General features: G+C 37.0%; 1 protein-coding gene across 2 annotated transcripts; it reads left to right on the top strand.

Annotated features, from left to right (window-relative positions):
• The first annotated feature begins 9,707 nt into the window (after nucleotides 1–9,707).
• Nucleotides 9,708–21,884, top strand: LOC132029244 (pseudo histidine-containing phosphotransfer protein 2-like). 2 transcript variants are annotated; one of them, XM_059418560.1, is made up of 7 exons: nucleotides 9,708–9,864; nucleotides 12,727–12,810; nucleotides 20,394–20,521; nucleotides 20,600–20,668; nucleotides 21,185–21,256; nucleotides 21,334–21,406; nucleotides 21,499–21,883. In XM_059418560.1, the coding sequence occupies exons 2-7, from the start codon at nucleotides 12,754–12,756 to the stop codon at nucleotides 21,571–21,573; spliced, it is 474 nt and encodes a 157-aa protein (XP_059274543.1). In that variant the 5' UTR covers nucleotides 9,708–9,864; nucleotides 12,727–12,753; the 3' UTR covers nucleotides 21,574–21,883. The 2 variants fall into 2 exon arrangements, with proteins under 2 accessions (XP_059274543.1, XP_059274544.1); XM_059418561.1 differs by lacking the exon at nucleotides 20,600–20,668 and having other exon boundaries at nucleotides 21,499–21,884.
• Nucleotides 21,885–22,294: the final 410 nt, after the last annotated feature.

Below are 22,294 nucleotides of genomic sequence, written 5' to 3'. Positions count from 1 at the left end.
GTTAAATTATTTACAAAAATCTTGTCTGTGTTGTTCAATTGTTCACAATTTTGGCCGAACTGGCAAGACTTGATTACCAGCCTCATTCTTGTTAAACTGTTCACAAGTTTTGCTGGTCTGTGTTCTGAATAACTATTACTAACTAATATGTATGACGTATTATATAATTCACCCAAACAGTGAAAAGTTTATTCTTGTTAGGTTTTGGGTTTTCCCTTTCTATGTGGAATTGGATTAATAAAACCCAATTCAATTTGGACCAAGACAATTTTGCCCAAAATTTCCTCTATATTTAGGATCAACTTAGGTCTTATTTTCAGAACACAAGAGTGAATTCATAGCAGCCATATAGAGAGAAAAACGTGAGAGAGAAAGCAAATTTTCGTCCAGAAATTTTCTGCTACAGCAGTCCGCTTTAAATTGCGTTTTCCAATTCGTTAACCGTTGGATCGTGCTGAAATTTAAACTGGAGATTCTTAAATCTGGTTCTTCGATTTCAATGGTGGAGATCGGATTTTGTGGTCTGTAGCTCCAGTTTTCGAGTACGAACAGTAGTTCGTTTTTGGGGTAATTTCTCTCCTTTCTTCGCTAGTTTTGGTGCTATCTTTTATGTATTGTTGCTCCGTGCTTGTCTTTGTTGTTATAGCCATTTGGAGAACATTGTTTTAACTCTTGTTGTTTATAGTGGAGCTTTTGTGGGCCGGAGGTCCCGTGGATGTTTCCTCTTCACCTTGAACGGACTTTACCACGTAAATTTGGTGTCTCTTCCATTCGATTTATTTTTGCTTGCTTTGCTATTTTATTGTTGGTATAGCTGCTGCCCGGATTTCCGTTTGTGCTAGTGTTTATTGTCTTCTCTTGGTTCAAATAGTGTGGAAAGTTTCGACTTGGGTATTTCTTCCGCTGTTACCTCGTCGTGCAATTTGGTTATTGCTTGTTTCTTCCCAACAATTCTCCCTCAAGTCAATGAATGGTGTTTGATTACAAAGTTACAGTTTATATAGGGAAAACTCTAATACACTCTACAGTTTGTATTAATTGTAACCTTTTACTTTTAGCAATTAATGCATTCATAGAGCTTTCCTTCCTGATATTGCTCTCAATGAAGTTGTCAATTCTAACACCAAATCAAAATAAGTTTAAGTTTAGAATTGTGAGAAATCTTATTTTACCAAGCTGCCTACGTAATCTTTAGTTGAAAAAACTGTAGAATAAGTGAAACAAGCCATAAAACAAAGATATAATAGTGTGCTGGATGGAATCCCAACTTATCTGATGTCATTTTTTCCCATCCTGATCATGTAGAAAGAAAGATGAATTCCATGAGAAGCAAGTTTAGATGAATTCCATGAGAAGCAAGTTTCTTTGGGAAGGGAATAATGAAAAGGAAAAAATGCATCTGGTGAACTGGCAGCAGGTTATAAAAGCTAAGGAAGGTGGAGGATTCAAACAACAACATACCCAGTGAAATCCCACAATGTGGGGTCTGGGGAGGGTAAAGTGTACGCAGACCTTACCTTTACCGAAGGTAGAGATGTAGAGAAATATAGCAGAAGAAAAGTAAATCGGAGAGACCTTCTGCTAGCCCAAGATCATTAACTAAGATCGGAAGATTCAAATAAAGAAGAAGAAGCTATGGAAAGGAAAAGTTTACTTGAATTGGCTTGAAGTGGGTTGTGTTGGGTTAACTTGGCTTGATTACAAATGACTAAGGTCACCCCTATTTATACTTGTCTAGGGATGGTTCTAGATATTATTCTAGATACATCCATAAGAAAAATCTAGTTACTCTTATCTCCTACCACTATTCTAGACTATCATGATATTATTCTAGATACAAAAGGATATAGATAATTCTACCCTCAACTACAAATATCTAAGTGCCTAGAATTTCTAGACATTTCCTAAGTATATATATCAAAGATATTATAATATAACTTTCTAGAAACTCTTCTAAATATCTATGATATTTATTCTTCCAAAAAATTAACTTTAATTTTTCACACTCCCCCTTAAAGTAATTTTTTGGAAGCTATCCTGAACTTGTCGTGGAAGAACTCAGATGAAGCTTTTGAGCGTGCCATGGTGAAGATCTCAACAATATTTTCTCAACACTTCTTCCTTCTTCAAATGATGATGATTTTCCGCTAATAATTGGGCCTCAAAAGAAACATAAATACGTCTTGATAAAATTTTCATCTCTGTTACGGCCAGACTTGATAATATTTCTTTTTGGCCTTTGCGAACCACGTGAATCATCTTCATGCTGAACTTCATATTCTTGAGTTTCCAGACTCCTCTTTCTCTTAGCTCCTTGACAATTGTGTTATTTGGAGAAGCACCTGAATCGGTGACGATCTGACCATGAATTTCCTTCGAAGCCTCAATACCAGCATAGGATCCACCACTAGATTCCCTTTCCAGCTCCTCAATAAATTGTTTGGCACAGAGCCTCCAAAAATCATACCATTTGTATCTCCATCTAAAATTGAGCCTTCAAGGTCAGTCTCTTCATTTAGTTGATCTTTTGCTTCTCCATTTGCTTCTAGTATTTCCTTTGAGCCAGTAATTGACCTTGATATGTCAGATGATTGACCAGAGACTTCAACTTTCACTATATCTCCCTCAATGCTTTGTCTAAAATTGTCACCATTGACATGTCTAGTTTCAGACAATGCCGGCTCATGTTCTACTTCAACATCCTTCACGTCCAGACTTTTATTACTAGTTTCAGGATCTGCTTTATTGATTTCTTCAGTAACAGCTACCACATCACCAGTCTGAACGTCTTTAGAATTTTCTTGCTTCTTGTTGATGACACCAGTACCATCCTTCTCCACGTGATGGACCGTATTATCTGCTGTCACAATGACATCACAACCATTGTTTTCTTGGAAGTTGAAAATTTTAGATTCATCTTCAGTGAGATGGTGCCCACATCCTGAATCCACGATCCAACCCTCTTTCGAAATTGAGAGAAGCCAAGGCATCTACTAATCGAGTCTGCCTACGAAGCACCTTCCCCAGTCTTCTTCTTCAGGAGCTCTCTCAGTTTGAGCCATGTTGCTTTCCTTGGCTCGGCAAAATCTTTTTATATGTCCTACTTCACCACATCGATAACATTTAATAGTCTTCTTACCATTATTAGAAGACTCTTCCTTCTGTCTTGGCGAGCTTGACCCCTCATGGAATTGAGAATGTGTCATCTCTTTTAAGCCACTTTGCTTTGGTCTTCCTTTAAAATTCCTCTTGTTAGCTACAAGAGCATTTCTTTCCCCTTCTTTAAAACATACACTAGCCATCTGTTTGGCTAGTAGCTCCTGTGATGACAACAAATTCTCAAACTCCTCCAAGGATGGTTGTTGAGCCCATCCTTGAATTGATATAACAAAAGGAATAGATTATGACTTCAAACCACGAATGATAGTTCTTCTCATTCGTGCTTCGGAGATAGCCTCGTCTGAATTTAATAAAGAGATCTCTGAACATAAGTTCTTAATCCTCAAAAAGTACTCGGCAATAGAAAGATTACCTTGAGTGGTGTTCGCCAATTCATTCTCCAATATTTGTAGCCGGGCTTCATCCTTCTTGTTGAACAAACGATCAAGAGTCCTCCAAATTTCATGAGCTGATTTGCACCTTATAATATGATCAAACAAGTTGTGCGAGATGGACCTCTTTAGGATGAACTCCGCCTTCGCATTAATCTGCTTCCACTTCTTGTATGCGCTGCTATTTTCCGGTCCGTCAGTAGGAGGACTTGTGTAACTACCATTAACAACATCCCACAAATCCTCTCCCACAAGGTATGACTCCATACATGTCTTCCATACCTTGTAATTGGACTGATTCAACAACTCCATCCCCAGTCCATTAACACGGCCGCTCAAATCCATTAAGAGAAATCAGTTGAATCTACCACTAACCCGATCTTGAAACAAAACCCAGCAGCCAATCTGTGACTATGGCTCTGATACCATGTAGAGAAATATAGCAGAAGAAAAGTAAATCGGAGAGACCTTCTGCTAGCCCAAGATCGTTAACTAAGATCGGAAGATTCAACTAAAGAAGAGGAAGCTATGGAAAGGAAAAGTTTACTTGAATTGGCTTGAAGTGGGTTGTGTTGGGTTAACTTGGCTTGATTACAAATGACTAAGGTCACCCCTATTTATACTTGTCTAGGGATGGTTCTAGATATTATTCTAGATACATCCATAAGAAAAATCTAGTTACTCTTATCTCCTACCACTATTCTAGACTATCATGATATTATTCTAGATAGAAAAGGATCTAGATAATTCTACCCTCAACTACAAATATCTAAGTGCCTAGAATTTCTAGACATTTCCTAAGTATATATATCAAAGATATTATAATATAACTTTCTAGAAACTCTTCTAAATATCTATGATATTTATTCTTCCAAAAAATTAACTTTAATTTTTCACAAGAGAGGCTGTTTCCGAAGGTGGAGGATTAGATGTGAAAAACTTAAAACTTCATAATAAAATCTTGTTGTGCAAGTCGTTATGGAGATATAATGATAGTACGGAGGTGGTATGGAAACAAGTAGCAGATACTAGATATGGCAGAAAAGAATTCTGGGAACCTGGTGTCATTTCTGTGCCTTCACAAACTGGAGTATGGATACATGTAACCAAGTTATGGCCTCAATCCAGAATCATTACATTGAAAGTTGGTGATTGTAGTAGAATCTGATTCTGGACAGATGCTTGGTTGGGAGAAGAGAAGTTGATTGACAAATTTCTTACGTTGTATAGCTTAATCAACAACAAAAACTGTACAGTAGCAGAATGTTATATAGTTGACATCTCTCCCTTTTTTGGATGAAGTGGCAGTATTATAAAGTAAAGAATCATAGATAGAAAGAGTTAGAATTGCAGCCTTATAATAAGGTTATACAAGTTCCTTAGGGAAGCTTAGTATCAATCTTTGCACTGTTAAAGGTACACCGCATAGAGAAATAAGACAAAATTAATATTTCTTCATACCTAATTATGCTGCACTTTTATTTTGTTTTGTTATTCAGAGATGTTAATTTTGACTAATTTCTGTGTTGGATTATCAAATAATTTCTAACCTATATTTTTAGAGTTCGAATGCAAATTATATTTTGTGAAAAATGTTTAGTTGTCATTTTGATTGAAGACTATCTATAAGCAGGGCCGGCAAGAGGGCCAAGCCACTAAAGCGGGGGCTTTAGGCCCCAAAATTTTGGGGGCACCATTGTTTTTCATCCGGTGTTTAGTACCTGCATTGAATTTCCCGATTAATTCAGTTTCGAGACACGCAAGGTCGATTAAAGTGGGAAGCACTCCCTAGCAAGATTTTTTTATTCCGAGGCGCTAACGCAAGACCTCTAGTTAAGGGAGGATGAGGCCTAATTTTTACCTACAATAGATTATAGGTTAAATTTTCTTTTAAAAAATATTGAGCAGAAAAAAATAAGGCCTCCCGTTAAAGTTGGCTTTAGGCCACCGATGGAATTGAGCCGCCCGTCTATAAGTAGTACTCAATAGAAGAAATTGTGCTTTTAAAGCTATCAAAGTGGTCAAATCTTGTGAATGCACGGTATAGTTTAATGTTGTCTAGGGATGCATTAGGAAAGTTTGGATTACCATAGGAAGGAAATCATTTAGCAAAACATAGAACAAAAAATGTACTCCCTCTTTCCAATTTATGTAGCACGCTTTATTTTTTAGTCTGTCCCAGAAAGAATGTGATATTTTTATAATTAGAAATAATTTAACTTTAAAATTTTCCTTTTATTCTTAATGAGATGATTTGACCACTCAAATATCTAACTTGTTTTGGACCATAAATTTCAAAAGTCTTTCTTTATTAAACGCCTTGCCTGGTCAAATGGTGCCACATAAATTGGGACGGAGGGAGTAGCATGTTTTGAGTGAGAGATCAACAAAGGAACTAAGGAAATTAGAAGCTAAGGGCTTCAGTCAAACAAATAAACCATGCTGTGTTTGGTGCTTTGTTCATTCATTTATTTGTCAACATGAATGAGTTAAATTAGAATTCAGAAAGAATGTATTCATTAGAATAATAAGAGCAGATTCTCATACTCTCTGGCCCAATTTATTTAATGTGCAACTATTTAGGGGTTCCTGAAAAGGTTTTATACCCTATACAAGCTTTTGAAAGCCTAAAGAATTCAATATGGCATTCAAGTCACTTTAATTTCTTTAATTCCACATCCATTCACCCAATGTCACTTCAAATAGAGCGAAGGGATAACTTAATTTCCTTTTTCTGTTTTGTTTTTCTTTTTTTTTTTCTTTCGAAGAACACTTTTTTGCATGTCATGTCCATAATGACAGAGTAGATAGGTGGCCATTAACATTAACAAGGGCCCTACTTGTTGTTGTTGCAGGGTAGCTTGTCTTGAAACAGGAGATCATGTATTTGCAGCTAGTGAATTGGCCAAGCAAACTTGGACCATGATCACCAGACCGCTAGGATTGAATATTACAGGAAACATTGTTCAGGCAATCATCTGGCAGTGGTGGAGACAACAACCTAGAAACATTGTTCACAAATTTCTCTTACTAATCACCCCAGTGATAGTTTGCTGGGAAATTTGGAAAGCGAGATGCACCAGAAAGTTTGAGAATAAAAAGATCACTGCCTCTAATATTTGTTTTCAATCTGTGTTTCAGATCAAGGTGGCCTTCGGAAAAAAATTCAAATTTATAGACTACACCTGGAATTGGAGCAAAGTTTGTCTGATGGCAGAAAATTTCAAGGCAGTGATCACAAGCAAAATGATCAAATGGATCAAACCAGTAGGCAACGCTTGGAAGCTCAACACGGATGGAAGTTACATGAAGAATCATAACAAAGCCGGAGCTGGGGGTATTGTTAGAAACGGAATTGGAAATATGATTATGGCATTCTCCTATCCTATTCAATTCTGCACTAACAACTATAGTGAAGCAAAGGCTGCTTTAATAGGCATTTCTTGGTGTGTCAACCATCACTTTGAAGCCTTAGAAGTGGAACTAGACTCCATGATAGTGGTCCAAATGATCAATGGCATCATCAGACCACCTTGGAAGCTTTAGGACACAATTGAAGAAATTCAGTCAAAAGCTCTACAGAGGAACATCACCTTCAAGCACTGTTACAGGGAAGCAAATGAAGTCGCGGACTCTCTAGCCAAACATCTTTGCTCAAATTCAGGTTCCAATAATTTTTTTGCAAGAATGTGACCTGCCAAAAGTTATTAGAGGTCCCCTCAGGATGAATAAATTGGACTTCCCTTCTTTTCGGAGGAGAGTTAAGAAGAATGTTACTTGGCAATTTGATCCTCCTTGATAGTGTTATTCTTTAAAATGCATTAACTAATCACTGTTTCAATGCATTACGATTTCCTTGTAAGATCTGTTAGATCATCAAATTTCATAGGATAGGTTTGTTCTTGTCCTAAAAACATTATGGAGGTAAGGCCTTATGTCCCCCTCTATTTAACTGTAACTGTTTTTTTGTTGAATTCAATGGACGCGGCAGGGGTCTTGCCAAACCCCCCATCACCCGGGAAGTGAAATCCCGGATGAATGGATTTTGGAAAAAAAAAAAAAAAGATAGGTGGCCAAAATTCATAGTTTTAGCTTGCCTCCATCTTTTAGTTCCTTTTAGAATTGATAAAAGTTTCATACAAAAATATGCATACTATCAGAGAATTAGGAAAAACGAACTTAAAAAGGTTGCAGGGATCGCACGTCAAGGAGGACGCTTTGCGTGCCCAGCAGCATGCGCATCCTGCGAGCGCACGCGCACGCAATTGACCTTGCTTCGCTGCCCATCCGCGCGAGCCATGGCCTTGGGACACCAGTCTGCACGCGTTGCATGCCCGTGGACAAATACCACTGATAGCTCTTTAGTAAAACGTGCATAACTTTTGTCCATACCTCCGATTGACCTGATCCTTATATGGACGGAAAGGTATTTCAAAACACTTCCTACACCTCCCATCTTGGTTCAGTTATATCCCCATAATACGGGTGAAACCTTAACCCGAATGTACGGGGTGTTACATAAGTTGTGGACATAAATTAGTTTTGCCTATTAGGCAGAAGTTCAGGATATTTCAAGACAGTGAACCTGCTTAATTGACCAAAAGTTCTGCCTTGTAGGCAAAAGTTAGAATTTATGCCTGATGGGCAACAAAAGTTCTTCCAAGTGAATTTTTTCAAGTTAAGGTCATTTTTAAAGTTTTTGTTAGGCGGGGACAGAAATTCAAGACCGGACACTTTTGGGGACACCTAGGGCGGATTTAGAGGGTGGTGAGGTGTTCACCCGAACACTCTCGGCAAAATATTACATTGTATATCTAGGGTAAATTTTTTGTGTTTATGTACATATATTAACTTTTGAATACTCTGAACAAATGCAAAAGGTTAGCTCAAGCGATCAGGGTGTTCAAAATTGTCTCTAGCATCCTAGGTTTGATTTCCAGGGATAACATTATCTTTTATATTTAGCTTTTGTCGTTTTTTCCAAACCCCCTGAGTGAAAATCTTGGATCCGCCACTGGGACACAACACGTTATTTCCTGAATTATTTTGGGTCATTAGCACTTATGTCATTATTTTGTGTTGTTCTTTAATTTTTTCCCCTTGTAACAAGTAATTGTTTCGCTGGTATGAATTTATATTTTCGCATGATAATATTACATAAGTATCCCACGTGACCCTTTTAAAAAGTTAAAGACTAGCACAAATAGGACAGATGTGCAAATTACCCTTTCTTCAATTATCTTGTGCCCAACACAAAGGATTTGGGGCAGATTGACCAGACCATCAATCTTTTAGCCATATTTGGCACTCATACCAACGGTCTAAAGTTTGGCTGTTACAATCAAAATTGGAACCTTTAGTTAAACCCAAAGGTTTGAAGATGAATTATATTCAGGTATGAAGTTTTGCTTTGAGAGGTTTTAGCCAAAAAAAATTCCCTTATTTATGGGAGTAGGTCTGTTTTGGTCTTCAATATGTTCTTGAGCATTTTAGTCCTTTAAGTTTGCTAAAATGGAACACCTTTGGTCCAACTAACAGAACGAACTTAAAAATTAATGATGAAAACCAATTGTCATAATAACTGAATTTAGTAACCAAATCAATTTAACCGCTCGACTTTTGAACAGACCAAATAATCGATCAACTCGATTAATCCCAATTTTTATAAATAAAAAAAATAGAACCAACTAAGCTCGGTCCTTTTTTTTTCGTTCAAAAACCGGAAAAATAGAACTTTAGATCCAATGGTCTGAAGAGACCCACAATTCTGAGATGAATAATCTTTAAAAAAAATTATTACAAATTTTCAGACTATTTAAAATCTATAAATGGAGTCCTAAATACTGATAGTTGTGCACTTTGACTAATGGGGTTCCCTCTCAAAATGGAATGGACAATCGATTTGGATTCTGCTATTGCTCTCTCCTACCATTCCTGGTAAATATCGTATTGTTAAATCCGTCGGTAAGATATGTATTTAAAACTTATTATATCTTATTATTAAATACGTAGGTAAGATATGTAACATAACTAATTTGGTGTGATCATATGTTACTTACCTAATTTTTCTTTCCAATTATGTACTTACTTAATATTTCATTCACCCTAGTATTTATAACTCCACCCAAATATTCCATCTAAGTCTTTGTTCTTCTGTCTCCTTCTACATTTTGGTTTGTCTGCTCTCCATTTCTTTCTTTTTTTCTTCGTTTATCTCCGTCACTTTCTATGTTTTGGTCAAAAAGAAAGCTTCAGTAATTTTAGTTAATATTCTATTTGCTTAGGTTTCCACCATTGTTTCAAAGTTGCAGAGGTACTTCTCTTTCTCCATAACCATCTTTTTAAAATTCTTGTTCTACTGTATAGATATCTCAGTTTTGGTGTTTTTTCTTTTATTTGCTGTAACGTTTTGGATCTTTTTTATTAGCATCCTGTTTTTTTTTTTTTTTTTTTTTTATTTAATATTAGATAATTAAATAACAATGTGTAGATACTAGTTCTTATGCACAATCACTAGAAATTGCTTGCTGCCTTCTTTTCTTGTTTATTTATTCTGCCTAGAAAAAGTTTCCTTAGATCTCCCTTGCTTTCCCATGCTTCTGTGCTTGTTAACATGGAAATACTATTCCATTTAATAATAAGCATTATTTACAAGGCAAAATTTGTGACAAATTAGCAGAAAGAAGTTGTCTTATATTATTGTTATGAATAATTATTGATAAATTTAATATTTACAATAGTTTAAGGCATTTTAGTACCCTTACCTGTTACAATACAGTACGATACAGTCAAACCAAACAATAAAAGTATTATCAAACAACAACAAACAATACAACATATCCAAACATTATATATAAAAAACAATACAATACAATACAATACAATATGAAATGATGGTTAACAATGATCCAAAGTGTACATGAATCGTATTGCAAAATCATCTCATCTAAAAGCTTAAGCTGTTAGAGACAGCACACTCTATTTACTTAATTATATTCTGAAAAACAATTGATCTAGTGGTAAGAGCATGTGTGTGGTTAGACACATGTCGCGTGTAGCTTGTGATTTAAGGGGAGAAGAGTAAAAGGGCGAGCCCATTTTCCACCTAATTTTGAACAGTGTGCTAGTTGGCCCTCGGGGATTTCATGGTCATCAAAAAAACTGTTGATGATGTTACGTTGCAAACCAAGTTCTTGGTGCGTGCATTTAGTTTTTCGAAGGCCGTAAGATAAAGTGCGTTTTTGCTGAACTTGCATACCAAGTTGGAATACCTAGGAGAAGAGAAGTCGGTAATTGGAGGAGGCATAATAGGAAGTTAATGTTGTTGTAACTTAAAGTTGATCTGGTTGATTTATGAATTTTATTAGCTCTAGCTTTTTCCTATTATGTTGATAAATTGAGATGATTATCTTGATAGTTAAATGCTCGGAATCTCACTTTTAGTTAAGAGGCTGAAGAGATATTAGTAACCTATCTAACAACTATAGGTTTAAAATAGTGGTGTTCGGACCAAAGATACCTGTTACCTTCTCTATGGCATAGGTATGGCAGATACGCTAAAGTCATATGGTGTTCTATGTGTCTGTTGGGCATTGAACCCCGATCTCCCATAATTTTCCTCCTTTTGTTGACCGCTGAGCCACACCTTTTGCTATCATTTTATCATGTTGCGCACAAATTAGCAATTAATTGTGGTCTTTCAAGGGCTATACGTTGCAAGGTAACTGATTCAATAACCATAACTAAGTCAATCAGTAGGGTCGGGTCGGATCGGCTATATAAATCCTCTATATCCGTTTCGCTCGATCTATGTTTATCTCATTTTAATATTAAATAGAAGTAATTCTCTTTCTGAAGGTTCTCTAAGCATCACAGTTATTCCTACACAGATATAACATGCATGATCCTCTATGTGTGCTACTTGCCCCCATAAACATGTTCATTTATAATCTTATCTAATCTGGTATAGCCGCAAATCTTAGCATTTGTGTTCTTTCTTATTAAGCTAGTGTTGAGAAAAAGTAGCTTAACTTCTGTAGTAACGTTAACGTTGGTATAAGAATATCAATTTGACATTGTAGCGAATAGGAGTGTAATATTTCTGCATGCTCTATAACTTACTATGAGAAATGATGTCGGAAGGAAGTTTTAACCTTATGAAAAAAATGATATTGATTGAAGACTATCTATAAGAATTACTCCAAAGAAGAAATGTTGCTTTTAAAGCTCTATCAAAATGGTCAGAATCTTGTGAATGCATTGTATAGTTTAATGTTGTCTAGGGATGCATTATGAAACTTTGGATTATCATGGGAAGGAAATCATTCAGCACAATATAGAACAAAAATTGTAGCATGCTTTGAGTAAAAGATCCATAAAGGAAATTAGAAGCAATGGGCTTCACTCAAACAAAATAAAATGTTGGGCACTTATGTGTATATGTGGAAACTTCTGTTTGATCATCTCATTTGTTTGACCAACAAAACATATGTTATGTCTTCATTCACTCATTTATTTCTTTAAGCATTATGCATAATAAGTTAGAATTCAGAAAAAAAATCGATAGAACGAAAAGAGCAGATTCAAAAAACGAGGTTCTCCCGGAAGCAAAATAATCATACCTTCCGTCTTGATTGCCATTTTTTTGTTTTGCACGTTGTATATGAGTATGTCTACTTAAACTGTGCTTTTTGATTAGTCTGCCTTCTCTAAATCTTTTACAAGCTTGGAAGCCTAAAGAATCCAATATGACATTCAAGTCATTTAAGTCTCTTTATTGCCACATCCATTCTCCCAATGTCACTTAACGTGGAGAGATTAATTTCCTTTTCTGTTCTTTTTCTTTTTGTTCTTTGAGAAATACTTTTTTTCATGTTATGTCCATAATGGTAAGAATTCACACTTTTAGCTTTCCTCCATTTTTTCAGTTCCTTTAGGAATTGATAAAAGCTTCATACAAGATTATGCATAACAACAGAGAATTACGTTGTCTGCAAATTAATGCATGGTTCACCCATTTTTTCTGATTGGTTTGTGTTCAAACACCTGCATTCGTTTTCGTGTTTGGACGAGTGTCATGCATATCATCCAATTGGATCATCAACTCTATATAAACGTGTAATGGGTTGAACGTATTTCTACACCAAATTTCATGCCGTCACATTCTGTCTGCTAGGTTTGAAGAAAATCGATACTATCGAGGATGGCAAGCGATTTTGCTAGATACATTGCCCACTTAAGGCAGTCACTTTTTGATGAGGTTAGATTCAGATTCTATGTCCAACTTTCTTCTTTTAATCAGGTTTTCCCTTTTTATTTCTTTTATCCCATGTTCATCTTCAATGAGGACCATTTATACTACATGTTCAGCACAAGGTGCAAGGATCGGGAGGATGGGAGAAAGGAGAGGGATGGGTGGCCCTTGAAACAGTAGGTGATTTCTTCCTATCTGTCTAAGCCTTGGCAGACAGAGTTACGTGGTACCTGATGCTGGTGAAACATAGCAGGTATCCTGTGAAATTAGTTGAGGTGCACACAAGCTGGCCCAGAGACTATAGCTATAAAGAGAGAGAGAGAGAAAGAAAAAAAAAAAAAAGGCCATATGGGATCTTTGTCCTAGAGGAGGATGGAGGTGATAATGGCATTAAAGGGGTCGAGAAAGGGTGGGCGTGATAGCAGGGAAAAATGATTCCTTGATGCGAATCTACTACATTTGATGGGAAAAGTAACAAAATCACTAGATTTATAATAATTGTGTTTGAAATTTGGGAGAGAAAGATAATTAACACAAATAACATTAGAAAAACTCACTAGAAGAGAAATGGAGGAAAGATGAATTTCTATTCAACTTGACTTGATCAAATGGCTAGACTACATGACTACTTATAAGTGAATTCATCGATGTGTCTAGTCTAGCATACATGTATCACTATTAATAAGTTCACACTTCACATCCTCCAAGTACATGTATAAGAACTTACTAGACTAATCTAGAATTTTTCACCAATTCATGTATCTCCTAATACATTAATATACTACTTCATGAACTAAATTAAATATAATGTGAACAAGTTTAATGTTTTCAACATCCCCCCTTAAACTTGATTCCCTACTCCAAGAGCCATCCGCAACTTCTGAAAAGTATCAATCTTCAACAGAGTGGTGAAAATGTAAGCAACTTGGTCTTGAGATTTCACAAACTCAAGCTCTACCTCCTTCTTTGATATGCAATCTCTAATGAAATGATACTTAGTATCAATATGCTTGTTTCTTTCATGAAACACCAGGTTCTTGGCCAACGCAAGGGCCGCTTTGTTATCAACACAAATCTTGGTTGCATCTTTTTGTGGTTGGTGAAGTTCTTCCAACAAATTTCGTACCCAAATTTCATGACAAACACAAGAAGAAGGTACTACATACTCCGCTTCACAAGTTGACAAAGTCACAATTTGTTGCTTCTTGGAATTCCATGTAAATGCAGAATTACCAAAATAGAAAACAAACCCGGTAGTACTTTTCCGATCATCAACATCACCAGCCCAATCGCTATCATAATAGCCAACAAGACTCTTGAAATATGTGGGATTGATATTTTCTCCATCTTCACGCCTTGAAAATTTAAATCCACAATCCACGGTGGTGCTAACAGGCTTGCAATTCTCCATCTCAAATTTCTTGAGAATCTCCTTTGCATATTCTCCTTAAGAAATAAAAATGCCATCTTTCTTTTGCTCCACTTTAATGCCAAGATAGTATGACATTAGGCCAACGTTCGTCATCTCAAATTCTCTTGTCATTGCTTTCTTGAATTCTTCAAACATCTTTGGATTATTTCCTGTCAAATTAAAATCATCCACATACAAACAAACAAGTAATATGTCACCATTTTCATTAATATTTACATAAAGTGGATGCTCATGTGGACACTTTGAAAACCATTTGCTTGGAAGTATTTGGCAATTCTACAATTCTAAGCCCGTGGATCTTGTTTCAAGCCATAGAGAACCTTCTTCAAGTTCAACACTTTATCTTCATGTCCTTCAACTTCATAGCCCAAAGGTTAATCAATGTAAAATTCTTCCTCCAAAACCCCATTCAAGAAAGCCGACTTCACATCCATTTGATGGATTTTCCATTGGTTTTGAGCTGCCAAATAAATAATTAAGCGAATTGTCTCCAAACGAACAATTGGTGCAAACACCTCATCATAATCAATACCGGTCTTTTGCTTGTACCCCTTTTCTACCAATCTTTCTTTGTGCCTCTCTATGTCTCCTTTGGAATTTTTCTTTAGCTTGTAAATCCATTTGACTCCAATGGTGTTTTTTCCTTTTGGAAGTTTCGTCAACTCCCAAGTGTTATTCTTCTTGATTGCCTTGATTTCTTCACCCATCGCATCTTTCCATTTCGAATTATGTGCAACATCTTCATAACTTAAAGGTTCACTGTCCACCAATAAATAAAAGTGAGTTAAATCACTTAAATTTTCTATTACCTCTTCTATTGTATCACACAATTCACGAAGACATTTAGTCTTCCGACGTACGCTGCTTGAACTTGATTCCCCAACTTCTTGAACTTGCGGTGGAGGTGGTATAGTAGGTTGATCCACATCATCTTCACCATCAAGGAATGGACTAAAAGAGTAATCATGCTCCTTAGATTTCCATTCCCAAGCACTATCTTCATCAACCTCAACATCTCTGTTTATGGTAACCTTGCCATTTCTTGGGTTATATAAATTATAACCTTTAGATCTTTGAGCATAACCAACGTTAACATACCTATCACTTTTTTCATCAAGCTTAGATCTCTTCTCATCCGTCATATGTGCATAAGCAACGCTTCCAAACACTCGCAAGTGAGAAACTTTTGGTTTGAAACCACTCCAAGCCTCTTGCGGTGTTTTGCCACAAACACTTTTTGTGTGACACCGATTTGATAAATACACCGCAGAAGCAACTGCTTCAGCCCAAAACTCCTTTGGCATATTTTTGCTCTTCAACATACTTCTTTCCATGTTGAGAATAGGCTGACTCATCCTCTCCACCAAGCCATTTTGTTGAGACTATCTTGGAACAGTCAAAAAATGATGAATTCCATTTTTTCCGCAAAAAGCCTTGAATTCATTTGAAGTGAATTCTCCACCATTATCTGACTGAAGTGACTTAATTTGATAGCCACTTTGTTTCTCCACCATGCTCTTAAAATTCTTGAAGTTTTCAAAAACCTCAGATTTTTCCTTCAAAAAATAAACCCATGTTTTCCGAGAATAATCATCAATAAAGAGAAGGAAATAATTACTTTTATCAAGTGAGGCTGGCTTGATAGGTCCGCAGACATCCATGTGAATCAACTCCAAAGGGCACCGTGCTCTTGTCAATGACTCTTTAGGAAAGTTTTTTCTTGATTGCTCTCCAAAAAGACATCATTCGCAAAGTTGATTAGGATGGTTAATGGTTGGCAACCCTTTCACTATATTTTCTTTTTTCATCAATGCTAGACTATCAAAATTCAAATGGCCAAATCTCATATGCCAAAGTCAAGATGAATCTTTGACACATGAAAATAAGCACCTCGGTACATCACTTTAAAGATTCAAAATAAACATTTTATTTTTAGCCATAGGAACTTTGGCTAACAATCTCCCATTTTCATCTTTCATCGTCAACTTTTTATCTTTCAAATAAATGTCATAATTTTTCTCCAAGAGGTTTCCCAAACTCAGAATATTACTTTTCCTTTCCGGTATATACATGACATTGGAGATAAATTGATGACTTCCATCTTTCAAACGAATTAAAATCGTACCTTTTCTTTTGATTTGAACTTTTGAAGAATCTCCAAGTGTGATGTTGTCACCATTAAATTCCTCAAACTCCACAAATAAATGTTTCTTCCCACAAATATGGCTGCTTGCACTGGAATTAAGGTACCATTTTTTTCTTTCTACACTTTCTTCTTCTTTACATGCCATGAGTAAAGTGTAATCTTCATCTTTATTTTTGCTCTCCACAAAATTATTTATCTCCTCAACATTATTTTTACATTTCTAGGAAAAATGACCCTACTTATGACAAGTATAACACTCAATATTTGATTTGTCATACCTTCTTTGATTTGACCTCTATCCTCCACCTCTTGTGCGGCCTCTTCCTTGGTAGGAGTCTTGACTTCTATTTTCTTTGGTCGGAGGTTGACTACCACCTCTTCCTCCTCTACCATGACCTCTTCCACGCCGAAGACCTCTTTGTTGTGAGCCCCGCCTGTCATCTTTCTCCTTCAAAGAAAGTTTTGCTTGCAAAGCTTGTTCAACCGACTCTTGTTTCGATTTCTCCAACTTTTCTTCATGTGCTTGCAAAGAACCCATGAGTTCTTCTATGGTCATGGTTTCTAAGTCCTTGGACTCTTCAGTGGCAACAACAATATAATTAAACTTTGAATTTAGGGATCGTGGTATTTTTGCAACGACCCTATCATCATTCAACTCTTCACCATATTTCTTCATTTGATTGACAACCACCAATACTCTTGAAATATAATCCGAAACTGATTCTGATTCCTTCATTTGCAGCGATTCAAACTCTCCTCTTAAGGTTTGGAGACGAAGCTTTTTCACCTTGTCCAAACCTTTAAAGGAAGTTTGAAGAATATCCCATGCTTGCTTGGAGGTGGTTGCATTTGCAGCCTTCTCAAACATCTTTTCATCCAAACTTTGATTGATGAGAGTGAGCGCCTTATGGTGCTTTTTCTTTATGGCAGCTGCATCATCTTCTTCATCAACTCCGCTCTCCACAATTTCCCAAACATCATAGGCTCCAAGCAAAGCCCTCATTCGGATGCACCAACTTCAATAATTTTCTTTAGTGAGCATCGGAACTTGGAATGGAGTTCCATTGCTGTTAGTCATTTTCTCTCTAAGTTTAGTTGTCTTTCAGACACACCAGCTCTGATACCAAATGTTGGAAATTTGGGAGAGCAACACAACTGTCACGACCCGCCTCGAGGGCCGCGACGGGTACCGCTAGATACCGAGCACCGTACATCATACTATCATCATCTTAACCCATATTCACATAACCTCATATAACCTGAATTCATATAAGCTTCATAAACATGTACATGCAACCACAAATATATTATATATATATATATATATATATATATATATATATATATATATATATATATATATACATCGGGTGCTCCATAGCCTTCGTTACCCACATACAAGTATCTACGAGCCTCTAACCGAAACTATGAAGTCATAACGATGGGACGGGGACCCCATCATAACCAAATATGTACACAAAAGAATATGACAAGGCGGCACCTCCGATCTATGGAAGTGCTCGGGTGCAAGCGGCCGACTCTAGGAAGCGGGGTCGTCTCCCCGTCTACACTCCGTGGGCATGAGCACGTCACCCAAAAGAAAAGGATGTCAGTACGAATAATGTACTGAGTATGTAAGGCATACATCTTAAAGCAGCATAAGAACATGAAAATAAGATAAAATGAACGAGATAAGCGTGGCCCGCCTGCCCTTCTTGGGCGGAGCCATGCATGCATACGCGTAACATAACATATCATATATCGCTGCGGAACGTGCAGCCCGATCCATATATTGTCGTGGAACGTACGGCCCGATCCATTATCCACATGGCCCGCGTCCGGGCATCCCGCGTCCGGGATAACATCATCATATGCCAGCTGATCAGGAGGCCATGCATTTATAGCATATATATATAAAATATACGTAGCATGCATGAGAGCCCAAATAACAGTGCAATCTCTCGGAGTGACATAAGGTCGTACCCCTCCGAGTGCATTATGACATCATCATCATTGGACCGCGTCTGAGGCTCCATGACGTACCTACGGCCATATGTAATATAGCCCAGACATAATCTGAGCCATATGCTTTATAGCCTGGGGCCATATGTAATATAGCTCGGCGAGACACGAGCGTGGCCATATGCTTTATAGCCCACTCAGTTGCGCCTGGAAACCATTTAGAATGCTAGATTTGAAAATCTTTCGGGGTGGAGTCATTATACAGCATCTTTAGGAACGTTAAGCTTTTGGCATTTCAGGGGGGTAAAATAGCAACACAGAGGATAACATACATGGAATCAATGTGTAGGGATCATGCCCTTAATAGAAGAAGGGAATAGCCTCACATACCTTTGTGTTTCCTTACGAGGTCAACTAAAAGCTCTCCTCCCGACTCACGATTCTACATGTAGGAAAGTTCGTATGAAGGTTAGATTGTAGGAGACATTCTTACATTTAAACTAAAGCAACTAAGGCTAACGAAAATTGGGCAGCATTTCGTCTGTTTCGACAACTTTTCCTCATATAGCCAAACAGCTCCCAAACTACCCAACAACATCCATAATATCATAATACGCCAATTTCCTTTGAGTTAAACATTATTCAATCTCTAAACTCGTTTTCGGAATTCTCTATAACCATAACTAGAATACAATTTCATACTGCTTTATAATTCGAGTCCTTCGACTGCTTAACATCCTTACTGACATGAAATAATCATAATACTCACCTTGATTATGTAAGGATGATCTTTGGATGAAAATATTCCACTTGAGAAGAACTCCGCTTGACTACCAAGAAGATCTCCAACTTCTATTAACTTTCCGGAAGCTTTTACACCCTTGATTCCACTAACTTTTGGTATTTGATCCTTTAATTTTCCTTCTTAGATGTGTATTAATGTGATATGGAGAGGTTTCTAGAGGTTTGGAGAGTGTTTGGATCGTGGGAAATGAGAAAAAAGAAGAGGAAACCGTGTATATATGAAAATAAAATCTGGACCCGACCCGAAATGTACGGTACAATATACGGTCCGTATAATTTATACGGTCCGTATATTGGACCGTATATTCCTTCCAGAACCTCCAGAAATTTCCCTTTCACTGGAAGAGTTCTACGGCCAAACATACGGGCCGTATAATATATACGGTCCGTACATTGGACCGTATAATTCCCAGTTTTTCCAGTTTCGTTCTCGTCGCTTCGTTTGATCTCGAATCCTTATGGAACCTTCTTGGCACTCGTGCAACACCTCCTTAACGACCTAACGGACATCGTAACTTATCCTTAAATCCTCGTTAAACATTCGTTAGTTCGATGACCATGAAATCCTTCCCAAATATAGCATATACCCTACTTCCTTTCGATGAATCTAGTTTCCACCAAATCCTACGACTCCAAAATCCTATCGTCTACACACTAAGGCTGCCAATTGCTCTCTTATAGTCATGAAGGCCTCGTGTCCACCTTGACCGACATCAGTCCATTCACGACGCCACGTCACGAAATGGCCGAGGTGTAACAACAACACAAGCAACACTTAAAAAACTCACTAGAAGAGAAATGGAGGAAAGATGAATTTCTATTCAACTTGACTTGATCAAATGGCTAGATTACATGACTATTATAGGTGAATTCATCCATGTATCTAGTCTAGCATACATGTATCACTATTAATAATTTCAAACTTTACATCCTCCAAGTACATGAATAAGAACTTATTAGACTAATCTAGAATTTTCCACCAATTCATGTATCTCCTAATACAGTAATCTACTAGTTCATGAACTAAATTAAATATAACGTGAACAAGTTTAATAATGTGAACAAGTTTAATGTTTTCAACAAATTGTTGGTAATAGGCAAAGGATAAAGTGCCTGATCCTAGGGTCTAAATTTTTGACGGATGGCTATACATGACTTTTTTATTTGAACGGTTACTTCTAGAATGAGTTTTTCTATTCAAAATGGAAAGTATGTGACGGAAAGTAAAATGTTGTGTATCTGCAGCAACTTCTTGATGAGCAATTTCATAAATTTGAAAAGTTCGAAACCACCAATGAGGGCTTTCTTGAGGAAATTTGTGATGAGTATTTCCAAGAATCATCGGAGTTTTTGGTCTTAGTGGTGCCAAAACTGTAAGTACTTGTGTTCTTCTCTAAATTTCTTTTTCAACTTCTCCTCCCCCCTCACAGGTCTGATATGTATGCATACAGGCAAGGACTTCCCTACAATGTCCCTGAGATAGAGAGGTTATTTAATAGATTCAATTCTTTCGTCACAGGGTGAGAGAACTGTTCTCTTTTTCTGTCTTCACGGATCATTTTCCCTTTTTCTTCCGCATTTTTTACTTCTTTTCCACATTCTTCTTTTTACTTTTTGGGGTGGTTAGACTTAGGAGTAGGGGTGTCAAATGGGCGGGCTGGTTAATATTGTGTTTGTGCTATTATAATTTTTTAAGATTAAAACTATTTGTCTTTATTAAAAAGATTTTGACAAGGTTTCTTTCATGGGTCAATTTGCGCTACATATCAATCAGTCCAATTTTAAATGGGTGAGCTAAACTTGGGCGGGTCATGTTTTCATGGTTACGAGAGGAGAGGGTGATCAAATGGGGAAGTTAAATGGAGGCACTTTTGGTAGCCTGTGAATGGGTATTTCCAAGAGTATGTTTACATTTAAATGTATCAGGTGTTTCCAATTAATGTCCATTCTACTCCGAATTCATTTGTTTGTCTACTGCAAGTGTCGTCCGGTTTTTGTATTGCCTAATAACCGAGTCTGCACCTTTGTGCTTGCAGTTTTGGAGCTGTAAAAGTGACACATCAGATCAATATCATGAAGGATTGCCTGAAGCGTGGAGATTTTGAAGCGTAAGATCTAGGGAGGAAATTTATTGCTTTATTATTTGTTGATGATTTGATTGTATTGACTTCAGAAATGTTAACAGGTCCAAGGCTGCGTTTGAGGCTATTAAACGAGAAAATGAGCTTCTGCAGTCCAGACTAGAGAGCTACTTCAAGGTTCTCTTAAAGTTTGTATAAAAGTGTCTCATCTTTAGCATCATTAATTATTGTCATTGTTGTAATCTCTCGTTCTCATTTGGTCTTTTCAGACGAGGAAGCAAGGTCCACCTGCTGAGATAGAAGACCGACCTGAGTACGGGTATATGGACAGTGACAGCGAGTAGAGAGTTGACATATAGGGCCAGCCAATGCTTTGAGAAAATCAGTCGGTCAAAATAATGGATGTGAGTGGAACTAAATGGGAACATTAGGAAGCCACTTCAAACTGATTTTTCTTTATACCCCTATTTGTAGTGTTAAAAATTTGTGATCTGAAGTCTACCTTTGGTCATGTGACTCTAATCTATTTTCATGTTGCTTATGCAAGTTTGTGGTATAGTCTCTTTTTATGTTGCTTTTATCCAATTGTTTTGTTGGTTTGACATGGTTCTGCCTGGGAGGGGTATTTGACGAGGAGAATTTGGTAGTGCATTATAATGTGATATTAACCTATATTGCTCAAACTCTCCAAAAAAGCAATCGGGTGCTCATTGGACCCTCCAAAAGTAGTGTAATCTTGGTTCGACACATGTGTGGCAACATTCTTTTAAGAGTCCGCGCAACATCGATAATAATCATACAGTATTTGTTATCAATCAAAGTTCTTGTGCATTCTCAAGAGACTTATGCAAATAGTATCATCTCATCCCACTGCTTGAACTTTGTCCCGTTTAAGGAACTTGTACCAAAAAAAAAAAGAATGGGAAAGTACGCTTTCACAAATATGGGTGAGGCATAACTTTGGTACAATCTTCATTCTACTTATCTTGTTAAATTGTTCTCAAATTGTCGGATCGGCAAATGTTGCCTTGTTCACAAATTATGCCGGATGGCGGAACTTTGGTA

Source organism: Lycium ferocissimum, chromosome 9 (assembly GCF_029784015.1).
Source record: "Lycium ferocissimum isolate CSIRO_LF1 chromosome 9, AGI_CSIRO_Lferr_CH_V1, whole genome shotgun sequence".
NCBI classification, from domain to species: domain Eukaryota; kingdom Viridiplantae; phylum Streptophyta; class Magnoliopsida; order Solanales; family Solanaceae; genus Lycium; species Lycium ferocissimum.
This window is presented reverse-complemented; position numbering and strand designations above follow the sequence as displayed.

Excerpts from the sequence above, each read along its gene's own strand:
- LOC132029244 (XM_059418560.1), top strand. The coding sequence starts at position 12,754 with ATGGCAAGCGATTTTGCTAGATACATTGCCCACTTAAGGCAGTCACTT. Across the intron at positions 12,811-20,393 it reads GGCAGTCACTTTTTGATGAG|CAACTTCTTGATGAGCAATT; the intron begins GTTAGATTCAGA and ends GTGTATCTGCAG. Across the intron at positions 21,257-21,333 it reads AAGCGTGGAGATTTTGAAGC|GTCCAAGGCTGCGTTTGAGG; the intron begins GTAAGATCTAGG and ends AAATGTTAACAG.